The 13,173-nt window shown below is 35.9% G+C and overlaps 2 protein-coding genes across 3 annotated transcripts; one reads left to right on the forward strand and one right to left on the reverse strand.

Annotated features, from left to right (window-relative positions):
• LOC123890673 (calreticulin) lies at window positions 1-3,540 on the forward strand. Of its 2 annotated transcripts, XM_045940431.1 has the most exons (13): window positions 1-316; window positions 1,038-1,145; window positions 1,257-1,449; window positions 1,559-1,817; window positions 1,909-1,965; window positions 2,078-2,125; window positions 2,203-2,289; window positions 2,381-2,438; window positions 2,533-2,600; window positions 2,688-2,783; window positions 2,873-2,920; window positions 3,038-3,172; window positions 3,260-3,540. In XM_045940431.1, the coding sequence occupies exons 1-13, from the start codon at window positions 217-219 to the stop codon at window positions 3,269-3,271; spliced, it is 1,269 nt and encodes a 422-aa protein (XP_045796387.1). In that variant the 5' UTR covers window positions 1-216; the 3' UTR covers window positions 3,272-3,540. The 2 variants fall into 2 exon arrangements, with proteins under 2 accessions (XP_045796387.1, XP_045796311.1); XM_045940355.1 differs by having other exon boundaries at window positions 156-316; window positions 2,688-2,920.
• A 999-nt stretch (window positions 3,541-4,539) lies between these two features.
• On the reverse strand, window positions 4,540-6,409 carry LOC123890801 (universal stress protein A-like protein). Its single transcript, XM_045940534.1, has 4 exons — window positions 6,048-6,409; window positions 5,758-5,864; window positions 5,418-5,530; window positions 4,540-4,837 (listed from the first exon to the last, which is right to left on the reverse strand). Exons 1-4 carry the CDS (start codon window positions 6,223-6,225, stop codon window positions 4,738-4,740), a joined length of 498 nt encoding a protein of 165 aa, XP_045796490.1. The 5' UTR covers window positions 6,226-6,409; the 3' UTR covers window positions 4,540-4,737.
• Window positions 6,410-13,173: the final 6,764 nt, after the last annotated feature.

Genomic DNA, 13,173 nt, shown 5'->3' on the forward strand with positions numbered 1-13,173 from the left:
TGACAATCTACACCAACGTGTCACTCATCCATTCGCCAAAATCTGCCACCTCTTCTCCACGTAAGCAACATCCACGTAAATTACCAAATTTACCCACTTCACTGAAAAAACCAATGTAAGAAAAAAAGAGCCACTATAAGAGCTTCGAAGCTCAGTCAAGTGTCACAACAATCACAAGTAGCTCTCACTCATTCTCTCATAACCGATTCCGTTGCAATGGCGATTAGGGTTCGTCACCCTAACTTTCTTGCTCTCGTTGTTTTCTCATTCCTCTCGATCGCATCTGCTAAGGTTTTCTTCGAAGAACGCTTCGAAGGTATAATTCATTTCTCTCTCTCTCTCTCTCTCTCTCTCTCTCTCTCTCTCTCTCTCGCTTTTTCATTTTCGTTTTACTAGATCGTGAACTTGAATTGAATTGAAACGTTCGTGGTTTTGTAGTTTATGGAATTTCAATTTTGTTATGTGCTGCATTGTTTTTGTGTTGAAATTTGGATTCAATTTTCACGATCGTTGATTTTATAATGTGATTTGTGTCTCGATCTGAATTATTTGATAGTTCGATTTGAATTTTGAGTTTGACATCAAGGTTTGAAATGAAGTGTCGTTATCTGGATTAGATCTGAGAACGTGTGCATCTAACGTGCTGGTTTAGTGATGTGATTTTGAAAATGATTTAGAAAATTTGAGTAATGCATTGAAGCCTCTCTGTTTTTGGTTTCGGAAGTGCTTTTTGTTAAATTCGTTTTTCATCATGGATTAGTGACGATTAAACAGCGTCGATAATAAACTGTATTTGAATTTAATTTTGTTTAACATCTTTATAAATGAAATAAGTCATTTCTGAAGATCTTGATTGCTTTGAATTAGGTGTGAGGATAGTCCATATTCACTCACTGTTAATTAGATGGTATTAGTATATAGTTTACTATAATTAGTATATAGTATATACTGTAAGTGTACATACTTTTTACCTTAAATCAGTATTTTCCATTTTTCTAACTCATGTGCTTGTTACATTATGGTGAATAATACTAAAGATGGGTGGGAAAGTCGGTGGGTAAAATCTGATTGGAAGAAAGATGAGAACCTGGCCGGGGAATGGAACTACACCTCTGGTCAATGGAATGGAGATGCTAACGACAAAGGTAAACTAAATTGCTACTTTGAAAAACCTTTTGTTATTGTTGCAGGTGTTTACTTTTAAAGTGAAAAATGATATTAATGTTGGTTGTGTTGAATGTTTTATGTCTCTGCAGGTATTCAAACAAGTGAAGATTATAGATTCTATGCTATCTCTGCTGAGTTCCCTGAATTCAGCAACAAGGATAACACCCTAGTCTTCCAATTTTCTGTCAAGCATGAACAGAAGCTTGACTGCGGTGGTGGTTACATGAAGTTGCTTAGTGGCGATGTTGATCAGAAGAAATTTGGCGGTGATACTCCTTACAGGTGATTTTTAATATCCTTTTCTGTTTTATTTTTCTTTCATGGCTAATTATGTCTAAAGATATATGGAATGAAAATACCTGGTTTTCTTACATTTGTTGTCATTTTGCAGTATCATGTTTGGTCCAGATATCTGTGGTTACAGTACCAAGAAAGTACATGCTATTCTGACCTACAATGACACAAACCAGTTGATAAAGAAGGACGTTCCTTGCGAAACTGACCAACTTACTCATGTTTACACATTCATCATCCGTCCAGATGCAACCTACAGCATCTTGATTGATAATGTCGAGAAGCAAACCGGTAGTCTCTACACTGATTGGAACCTTCTCCCACCAAAGCAAATCAAGGACCCAGAGGCCAAAAAGGTACCTTTTCCACCTACTGTTATAGCTTAATTGCCAGATTCCTTTTGTTTTCTGTATTCATAATTTCTAATCATAATTTATATACTCACAGCCAGAAGATTGGGATGACAAAGAGTTTATTCCTGATCCTGAGGATAAGAAACCAGAGGTAAAACCTACTTTTTTCCTGAAAAGCTTATTCCTGATTCCTTTTTCTGTTATGAGTTTTGCCATGTACTATGTGGTATATTAGATATTGACTCGATATCCTGTATTTGTAGGGATATGATGACATCCCTAAGGAAATCCCAGATCCTGATGCCAAAAAGGTTCGTTGTTTTCCACTGCTGTATTCATTCATCTCTCATTATGTTGTGGGTACTGATTAGACTAATTGTTTCTGTAGCCTGAAGACTGGGATGATGAGGAAGATGGTGAGTGGACTGCACCTACCGTTGCTAACCCAGAGTACAAGGGTCCATGGAAGGCAAAGGTTTGTTTGTGTGGAAACAGTAATTGAATGCATATTGCAATATTTAGGAAAGGATTTGTTTACTAACTTTGTGTTCTATGTCTCTTGGCAGAAAATCAAGAACCCCAACTACAGTGGAAAGTGGAAGGCACCATTGATTGACAATCCAGGTTTACTCTTCTTCCTTGTTTTCACAGTTGATTTTATGTAATTGCTTTTATATTATGAAGTGTATCTAACATTTGAAATGTATATGTTTACCAGACTTCAAGGATGACCCTGACATCTATGTTTTCCCCAAGTTGAAGTATGTTGGCATTGAATTGTGGCAGGTAAAGTTTCCACTATGTAACTTTGTACTTACTTCAGTTTAGCCTTTTGGATTCAAACTCTGACCAGCAAACTATTTAAATTGGCAGGTGAAATCTGGTACCTTGTTTGACAATGTTGTTATTACCGATGATCCGGAGTATGCTAAGCAATTGGCTGAAGAAACATGGGGCAAGCAGAAGGATGTAAGTTGTTTCTATTCACTTAATCGTTTGTCCTTAAGTAATAGTGCTGAATGGATGTTGATCTCTTTGGTGAAAATATGTTCTTGCAGGCTGAGAAGGCAGCATTTGAAGAGGCTGAGAAGAAGAAAGAAGAGGAGGTAAATTTTGATTCTGAAAGCATATTTGAAACTTATCATGTGGTTTACATATTACTAATTTTGTTTGGAAGACCATAAACTCTTCTTACACCTCCCTTGCATTGAACTTGTTGCCAGGAATCAAAGGACGATCCAGTTGACTCTGACGCAGAAGATGATGAGGAAGAAGCTGATGAAGCTGGCCACGACTCTGATGCTGATTCAAAGACAGAAGCTGGCGAAGACAGTCATGAAAATAAAGAGGATGTACATGTAAGTTTATTCATCCCCTCAAATCTTACTTAAACCAAGCTTGGTAGCGATGTATTTAACAATTCTTTCCCCTCCTTTTGTTTGCAGGATGAGCTCTAGAGTGTTTGCAAAGCATATGACATATGTGGAGCGGGCGAAAGTTTTATTCCGGAGTGGAAGTTATATCTTTTTTTTAGCTGTGTAGTAATTTTCTCCTAGATAAGTAAACCATTGAAAACTGCAAGCAAAACTTTAGCTTTTTGCTTCATCCCAATAGACTACTTCAGCTAATTAGAGAAGACAGCAACGTCTCGTTTGAATTTATCATTTTAATGTTTTGATCGAGTTTTCAGATAATGAAACTGTCTCAAAGGTCCAATTTTCCAAAAGTATTTTCTGTCGTCTGGTTTTAAAGTCCAAAAGAATTATCTAAGTACAATACTCTGCATTGGATAATCCATTAAAGTAAATAAGTAATTGATTAGAAAGCTAAAAAAGGTTGATTATTTTTGAATTATTCCATGTTAGTTTTAACCAAACAATGTAGGAGTCAACGTCACCGTAGGCTTAGCAACTTGAATCGGGATAATTTTTTTTTAATCTTTTCAAAAGGATTTTTCCAGCTTAATAAATAAGTATAAAGGGATAATGAATATATGGTGAATAATTTATAAGTTAGTTTATAATTTTGTAGTGTTTAGTAGTGAGATCTTGAACTAGTTTATAAATGCAAATGCCATATATAAAAAAGGAGAATGCAAAATGCAAAATTTTTATATTGGGATACTTTGTCATGTGTCTTTAAAGCACATGTTAACATGATCCTAAATTGGAGTCAATTTTTCAGTTATGATTCTTAATTAAAGTAATACATATTTGCAAACATAATAAATTTTTTGGCATAAAATTATTTTTATAAATTCATTTTGCATAAGTTAAATAAATTACATGAGGATGTAAGCCAAACAAAAAATTACATGGGAATATTGTATTCTATAACAAGCTACTTATATTTTATATTTAAGTTAAATAAATTACATGAGGAATTTTGTATTCTATAGCAAGCTACTTATATTTATAAATAGATTCGTGTGGGAATATTAGAGGAGGAATATTGTATTCCATGGCTGCATGATTTTGTATTCATGATGCAATTCCTGCTTTTTTGTTTTTACTCTTGATTGCTGAGGCCGCTGCAATCAACTTTCCTAGGGGTTTTTAGTTTTGTTTTTTACTGGGCTTTAATGCCCCTTTTGTACATAAAAAAAAACTATTGGAAAACTTATTATAAAAAAAATTTAAATTATTAAAGAAATCTTTTAAATAAAAAATATCAAAGATCCAATTTTAATAATTATAAATAAACATACCACTTGTCAAAAATAAAATAAAAATAAACATACCACTTTAACCTTTATCATTTAATATTTCAAAAGATATATTCCTTCTAAGAGGAAAGAAGGAACAAAACATGATGCACATCCCAAAGGACACATTGTTCATAGCATTAGCAGCATAATAAGCAAAGTATTTTAGATTTTATTTACAGGAAAAAAACAAAACAAAGAAAATATAATTAGATATTATTAATTATCTCCTCCAGCAGTTGATTTTGGTTTCTTCACAATCAAAACAGGGCACTTCACATTCTGTGCACAGTGGTTGCTCACACTTCCAAGGAAAGCCCTGCCATTCAACAATATCAAAAACAAAATTAATTTTACAATTCACATATACTTAACTCATTCTATCAAAAATAACTTTACAAATCAAATAAATTAAAGAAGACACATCTTAGATAAGATAGAGATCTGGATTTACTACACACATTTATGTAGGCAACAATGCTGATGGTTACACACATTCATGTAGTCAACAATGCGGATGGTCTTGAATTGAAATTAGATTATCTAGATTTCAAACTCGTATTTTAATGTTTAAAAAATCAAAATAAAATATTGAAATTTAGAATGTTCAAACTCTATCCAAACATTAATGTTATTTACACCGTTAATGCGTGAATTGTTGACTACAACAAATTCAAATACTATGATGCTACCTTCAGCAGCTTTAATTAAATTTTTTTTTTTTCATATTCATTGAAAAATAGATGTATTTAATCTGTAATATAGATCAGATACATCGGTTATTCATTAAATCTGAAAATCTAACTTGGATTTAAATTAAGGATGAGTAGTAAGACATGTATGCCTAATTATGGTAAGTTTGACAAAACTATTGTGGTGGAGTGATTATGCAAACTCACCTCTTGATGACGCCATATCCATGGCTTCCCATGACCAAGATATCAACACCCAATTTTTGAACCGCCTCACAGATTACATCCCTTGGGTCCCCATTCTCTATCCTTGTTTCCACCTAAACCATATAATACCACACATTAATCATTGATTAATTAACTATTAAAAAAAAGGTATACATACATCTGATTATATAATACTCCCTTCAATCTTTTTTATATGAGACGATTAAATCAATAAAAATTGATGTATCTAAACTAGATAATGAACTAGATACATCAACTTTCATTCACCCACCAAGTTGTTTCATGTAAAAATGATTGAAAGTAGAATATGTGTTCGCACATTTTGGACGTCACCACAGATTAATTTGGCTTTCTCCAACACACAATCAGCAACTTGTTGGCTATATTTCTCCATGGTTGCCGTTATATCGGATGAGAAAAGATATCCTGAAAAAATACATACATAATACACAAATTAATACTACTAATTAATTAATAGAGTTTACAAAATATTGAGCTAGCTAAAACTATGACCAATGGGGTTGGTCTAGCCATAGGGATATCCGTGGATCAGAGTTCAGATCTCGACTGAATAACAGTGTCTCGAATAAAATTATCTACAAGACGTACCTGTGCCATCAAAGGCAGAATAAACGACACGAGGAGGTTTAACATAGAGGAGGATAAGATGATCTTTGGAATTTTTAAAAATTAAGTTCTTGAGGCACCATGTGAGAGCATAAATGCTCTCATCACCTTCATCAATAGCTACCATGATTCTTCTTCCATTTTCTGTTATGCCAGCCATTTGCACCTTGATATTTTGCTTTGAGAATAGATCACAAGTTTAATTGTAAGTAATTGAGTAGTAGAAATTAAACTTTAGGATATATATGCTAGCTTCCAATTATGATCGGATAGGTGAATAATGATAATAATAGTATTATAGTTGATTTATTTATAGTTTTCCATATAAGTAAGTATTTTATAGTATTTTGTTACTTTAGCTTAGCATGAGGGGACATAAAACAAACAAAGCAAGCACATAGTATTTTTTTATTTTGAATGGATAAAGATTTAGTTGATAGAATATCATAATCTATTGGCGGTTTCATGGTTTGAGATTTCTGGTTTTCAGTATTTCAACACAGTGGGCCTTCAAGATTAACATGCAAACTTTACCCTTTCAAAAAAAAACAAAATAATTTTTTTACAAAGAAAACAAGAATTATTAAAATAAATTGAAGGCAACTGTGGTGGGCAATTCTATGATTGACAACTGGTAATTATATGTGACTTGCTAGTTGGAGCCACCATTTTCTTCCACTTTCAAATTTACCAACAAGCACACAGAATCCTGTCTTCAATATACTTATCTAGGACTAGGAGTACTGCCCCGAGAGTCCGGGACAATTGTTAAACATATTAAAAATGAAATTCTATTTTTGAACTTTTGCATTTAATACTTTAAAAGTGTAAAAAGTTGTCTTACCAACATTAATTTTATCTTTTATTTCCTATTTTAGTATGTTTAACAAGTGCCCGAAAGTACTATTTAGCATGTCCCTTAAAATATTGATATGACAACATAGAATTGATCATGTAAAAATACTGATTTTGGAAGATGTACCCTAACATGTGTTCAGCGACTATCTCCAACTCTTGTTAATAGTCATGACAAATGATACAACAATAGAAAACTGTCAACATTGAAATTTGAAAGGAATTCTTAGATTAGATGGTGTCAACGATAATATAGGAATAAGAATTTTCTCACCGATATTGCTTCCTGATATAGCATTTCCTTTCAATATATATTTTCTCATCCTTGTAATAATCAACTGAGTCTCATTGCACAACCCGGTATAGGTTGATCCATATTTCTCAATAGTATCATTGAAACTCCAACTTTTAATTTTAACATTTGATTTGGAAGCCCAAAACAACTATTTGTGTTCAAAAATTCGGGAGTGTGTAATCATCGGACATGTCCAAACCAGAGTTATCATCATGCGGAAAATCATATTATCCAAAAGAGACGAATAAATGCAATCAGCAATATATGCAATAGGATCGTCAGTTATTGGAATAAGAACATCATCTAAAATATGTAGCTTGCTACCAACTAGGCATGATAATAAAACTCATACTCGCGGGTATCTGTTCGCCCCACACCGATTTTGACAGGGAAAACCCAAGTTGACTGGGTTTAGGTTCGAGGTTCCCTCGATTTTAAAATTCGGCGGTGGGACGGGTAATGGAGATATTGGTACCCACCCCGAACTTGTCCCACTTATATCGAATTACATTTTATCACTCGTAAATTATAAACCCTTAAACAAACTCTAGATTACATTAATATTTTTAAGTTGAGTACTCCCTCCGTCCCAAATTATAAGAGCAAAAAACTAAAGTTGCTCTTTTCCAAGAAGTATTTTTACTTATTCATAATTGCATTTAAATGCAACCAGAGTTATCATCATGCGGAAAATCATATTATCCAAAAGAGACGAATAAATGTAATCAGCAATATATGCAATAGGATCGTCAGTTATTGGAATAAGAATATCATCTGAAATATGTAGCTTGCTACCAACTAGGCATGATAATAAAACTCATACTCGCTGGTATCTGTTCGCCCCACACCGATTTTGACAGGGAAAACCCAAGTTGACTGGGTTTAAGTTCGAGGTTCCCTCGATTTTAAAATTTGGCGGTGGGACGGGTAATGGAGATATTGGTACCCACCCCGAACTTGTCCCACTTATATCGAATTACATTTTATCACTCGTAAATTATAAACCCTTAAACAAACTCTAGATTACATTCATATTTTTAAGTTAAGTACTCCCTCCGTCCCAAATTATAAGAGCAAAAAACTAAAGTTGCTCTTTTCCAAGAATTATTTTTACTTATTCATAATTGCATTTAATTTTCTTTATCTCAACTTTTATCAATAAGCAATAACCAATGAAAATTATTTGTACATTGTAACGACCCGTTTTTCGTATTAGTATATTTTATTAAATGTTATTTTATTTATTAATTGGCTTTTATTATTTTAGTGAGCGGCGAATAATTATTTAGCCGAGCATAAGTTATTAGACGCGAGAACCTTGGTTATGGGCTTAAGGGGCGTGAGAGGCATGGGCCTAAGCCATTTGGGCTTGGTTCATGACACATGAGAAGTGGTATAAGTAGCAAGTCCAACTTATGAATAGTATCATAAATTCATTTCTTGAGTTTGAGTGAGTAGAAGCAAGATAGAGCAAGAGCTAGGGTTTGGATCAAGAGAGAAAGCTTGAGCAAGAGAAGGCTTGAATCATCATCTTTGCTTAAGGTAAGAGATTAGAATTCATGATTCTTGAGTGACAAGGAGGGGGGAGATTGTCTATGTCTCCGTTCCCGAACTCTCCCACTCAATTTCTTTTAGATTTTGATTAAGATTTTGTATGTGAGTATGATGTTTTTCATCATCACTTTGTATGTGTTAATCACTAGCTTGATTCCATGACAAATATGTATGTGTTTGGATCATTTTTGGAAAGTTTGAGAAAGTTACTTAAAACTCAAGTAATTGCCATGATTTTGATTATTAGAGGTATTTGGATGTTTGGAAGGGATGATTAATGTCCCTTGATACCATATATGTTTGGAATGGCTGTTTATATGAATTTATAACATGTTTGGATGAATTTTTGAGTTGATTTGGTGTTAAACCGCCTTAGATAACTCAAGAACAGATTTTCTTTCTGGTGTAGTTCGCTTAGCGAACAGTAGCTCGCTACAGCGAATAAGCTCGCTACAAGCTCGCTACCTGTTCGCCATGTACCTGTAATCCTCTGGTGTAGTTCGCTACAGCGAACTGAGATTCGCTTAGCGAATGAGTTCGCTACCTGTTCGCTATGGATTCGCTTAGCGAACAGTACTGAACCTGCAACTTTTGTTTTTGTTTATAAGTGTGATTAGGCACTTGTAACATGGTTTAAGAGTATCCTTACATGATTGTTGATACATGTTGATACTGTTAATGCTTATTGTTAATCGTTATATGAATGATAAACGTGTATGCAATAAGTTGTGGCTTTAAGTGAGCAATGTTATGTTTTGGCATTAATTTGCAATGTTAAGTGAATGTGTTAGGATTGTGTTCCCGCATTCATAAAAGAGTAGCTTCGAGCTAGGAATATCATATTGATGATATGTGTAATCATACATGCATTCATGTATATATATGTTGAATTGGAAACTTGGGTTCCAATAGATTTAAATGGATTTTTGAGTCCATAAGGAAGCCGAGGATCGGATTAGATGAATCCATAAGATCTAGAGCTGCTATCCAGCAGGATATAAAACTGTTTAACTTATCCATGAGGGATATGAAGGTTTGGTAAGTTCCGAACAATCCGGCAAGATGTAAAACTGTTTAACTTATCCATGAGGGATAAAAGGCAATTGGTACCACATGCATTAGTCGTGTCTAGGGATGACATGACATAGAATGATTGGCATTAGATACATTAGGGTAAATGCGCATATATTTGATAAATGGTATGTGACATTATCTGGTTGAACTGTGCTAAACTTTATTAATCGATAACTGTTTGGTGCGATGTTTTTGACGTGAGTTAGAATATGTATGATGTAGTTCGAAAGTGTAAGGTCTTTCTTATGCTCGTATGATATACGATTATGTTTTCTAACTCTCTGCTTTGTGTTATTTGCTGGACCTTTGGGGGTTCAGATATTCAGGCTGAGGATTGTGCCGACGTTTAGACTGCTGTTCTAGCGTGGTGTTGAAGTACCTTTTGGTGAGGAGACTTAGTATAGATTACTCCTCTTAGTACTAGCTTCTGACTAGAGTTTGTAAATAGTAAATGCTCTGGTAATGTAACATCGAGTCGGGGTTTACGCTTGGCTTTCATCGTATATCGGTGTTACCTTTTGATATGCTAGTTCTTGTATAAGTGACATCCTTAGGGATGAATTTGGCTTATGTATATATATATGTATATATATGCATGCTTGGTTTGATTGGAATCCGCTGTTGCTTTTCATGTTAAATTTCATGATACTCTGTGTGTATGCATGTGTTTTAATTACCGCGTGGCACTCTGCCTTTACACTTGTTGAAAAGTTTTTAAAATTACGTTTTTAAGGGTAGTATGGGTTAGGGTGTTACAATAGTGGTATCAGAGCAGGTCGGTTCGTGTGAACCAATTAGGACTTTTCTTTTCCCCGTATGAGCATGTGTAGGGAACACTGTTAGTACTTTCTAACGTCTGGTTGTGATTCGTTCAGGAATCATGGCTGCTGCGAGAACGAATGCTCAGATTGCGGAGGCTTTGGCCGCACTTACCAACATTGTGGTTAGAGATCATCAACCTGGAAGAGAGGTAGAGATGAGGTTGGAAAGGTTCATGAAGCAGAAACCGCCAACATTTACCGGAGGTTACAACCCGGATGGAGCTCACAAGTGGCTGGAGGAACTTGAAATAATTTTTGAAGCAATGGATTGTTCCGAGGAAGGGAAGACAACCCTTGGAACATATGTGTTGCGTGAGGAAGCGAATGTGTGGTGGAAGAATGCCAAGTTGAGGCTAGGACCCGGTGGTATGGCTATACCATGGGCAATGTTTAAAAGAGAATTTTTGGTTAAGTATTTTCCTGTGGATGTGAAGAACAAGAAAGTGGTGGAATTCATGGAACTGAAACAGGGAAATATGACGGTAGCTGACTATGCCGTCAAGTTTGAGACTTTGTGTGCGTTTAGCCCGCATTACAACACTATGGAAGCGGAGAACGACAAGTGCGTGAAGTTTGAAAGTGGTCTACGTCCAGACATTAAGCATATGATTGGATTTTCACAGATAAGGGACTTTGCGACCCTTGTGAACAAGAGTAGGATTTGTGATGAAGATGGTAGAGCTAAGGTGAATTACTACAAAGCTGAGAATGACCGAAAAGGGAAAGGACAGGAGCGCGGAAAACCTTATGACAACCGCGGTAGGGGTAATACAAGTGGTGGTAAGAAGCCGGTGAATGGGAATTGTTACAAATGTGGAGAGCGGGGTCATATGTCGTATGATTGCCAGAAGAAATTGGACAAGTGTTTAAATTGTGGGAAGTTAGGCCACAAAACTGAAGTGTGTAGGACAAGAGTGTTTTGTTTCAACTGTGGTGAGGAGGGCCACAAGAGTATAATCTGCAAGAAGCCCAAGAAGGTGATGGGCAAGGTGTTTGCTTTGAGTGGAGAGGATGCTAGCCTTGAGGACAATCTCATTAGAGGTACGTGTTTCATCTATAACACTCCTTTAATTGCGATTATAGATACGGGAGCGACGCATTCTTTTATTTCTTTGGATTGTGCGAAGCGTCTTAGTATTCCTTTAACGGATATGACGGGTAGGATGGAAATAGAAACTCCTGCTAATGGTTCAGTGATTACCCGACAAGTATGTCGTAACTGCCCCGTAACCATTTTTGATAGGCACTTTGGTATGGATTTAGTGTGTATTCCACTTAGTGGTATGGATGTAATTTTTGGTATGAATTGGTTAATCTTCAACCGGATTCATATCAACTGTCGTGAGAAGGCCGTTGTTTTTCCGAAGCCGGAGGAGAACTTGCATTTGATGAGCGGGAAGGAAGTATCGGAAGCGTTGAAAGAACATGCCGAGATGTTCATGATGTTTGCATCATTGAAACTCGAAGGAGGAGTTAAGATAGAAGAGTTACCGATCGTTTGTGAATTCCCAGATGTGTTTCCGGATGATATATCTGACGTGCCTCCGAAGCGAGAGGTAGAGTTTTCTATCGACCTAGTACCTGGAACTAGTCCGATATCGATGGCGCCGTATCGAATGTCAGCATCAGAGTTGAATGAGTTGAAGAAGCAACTTGAAGAGCTGCTTGAGAAGAGGTTTGTTCGACCGAGTGTTTCGCCATGGGGAGCGCCGGTATTGCTTGTGAAGAAGAAGGATGGAAGCATGAGATTATGTATAGACTATCGTCAGTTGAACAAAGTGACGATCAAGAATAAATATCCACTCCCGAGGATAGATGATTTGATGGATCAACTAGTTGGAGCTTGTGTGTTTAGTAAGATCGATTTGAGATCTGGATACCATCAGATTAGAGTAAAGACGGAAGACATACCTAAGACTGCATTTAGGACGAGGTATGGGCACTACGAGTATTCAGTTATGCCGTTTGGTGTGACCAATGCACCTGGAGTTTTCATGGAGTATATGAACCGAATTTTCCATTCATTTTTGGATAGATTCGTGGTGGTGTTCATCGACGACATTTTGATTTACTCAAAATCCGAGGAAGAGCACGAGGAGCACTTGAGGATTGTTTTGCAAGTCTTGAAGGAGAAGAAGTTGTATGCCAAGTTGTCTAAGTGTGAATTTTGGATGAAAGAGGTGAGTTTCCTAGGGCATATAATTTCAAGTGGAGGAATCGCGGTAGATCCTGCGAAGGTTGACGCTGTGTCACAGTGGGGAACGCCGGAATCTGTTTCAGAGATTAGAAGTTTCCTTGGTTTAGCCGGTTATTATAGAAGATTCATCGAAGGTTTTTCGAAGTTGGCTTTACCGTTAACCAAGTTGACGAGGAAAGATCAAGCGTTTGTTTGGGATGGTATTTGTGAGAAGAGTTTCCAAGAGCTCAAGAGAAGATTGACTACTGCACCCGTGTTGATTTTACCTGATGCCAAAGAGTCGTTCGTCGTGTATTGCGATGCTTCGAAGTT

Source organism: Trifolium pratense, linkage group LG1, assembly GCF_020283565.1.
Source record: "Trifolium pratense cultivar HEN17-A07 linkage group LG1, ARS_RC_1.1, whole genome shotgun sequence".
Taxonomy (NCBI): Eukaryota; Viridiplantae; Streptophyta; class Magnoliopsida; order Fabales; family Fabaceae; genus Trifolium; species Trifolium pratense.

Coding starts and splice junctions, on each gene's coding strand:
- LOC123890801 (XM_045940534.1), bottom strand. CDS start 6,225: ATGGCTGGCATAACAGAAAATGGAAGAAGAATCATGGTAGCTATTGAT. Junction 5,865..6,047: donor TTCTGCCTTTGATGGCACAG/GTACGTCTTGTA, acceptor GTATTTTTTCAG/GATATCTTTTCTCATCCGAT. Junction 5,531..5,757: donor TCTGTGGTGACGTCCAAAAT/GTGCGAACACAT, acceptor TATATGGTTTAG/GTGGAAACAAGGATAGAGAA.
- LOC123890673 (XM_045940355.1), top strand. CDS start 217: ATGGCGATTAGGGTTCGTCACCCTAACTTTCTTGCTCTCGTTGTTTTC. Junction 2,126..2,202: donor CAGATCCTGATGCCAAAAAG/GTTCGTTGTTTT, acceptor TTGTTTCTGTAG/CCTGAAGACTGGGATGATGA. Junction 2,439..2,532: donor ACCATTGATTGACAATCCAG/GTTTACTCTTCT, acceptor TATGTTTACCAG/ACTTCAAGGATGACCCTGAC.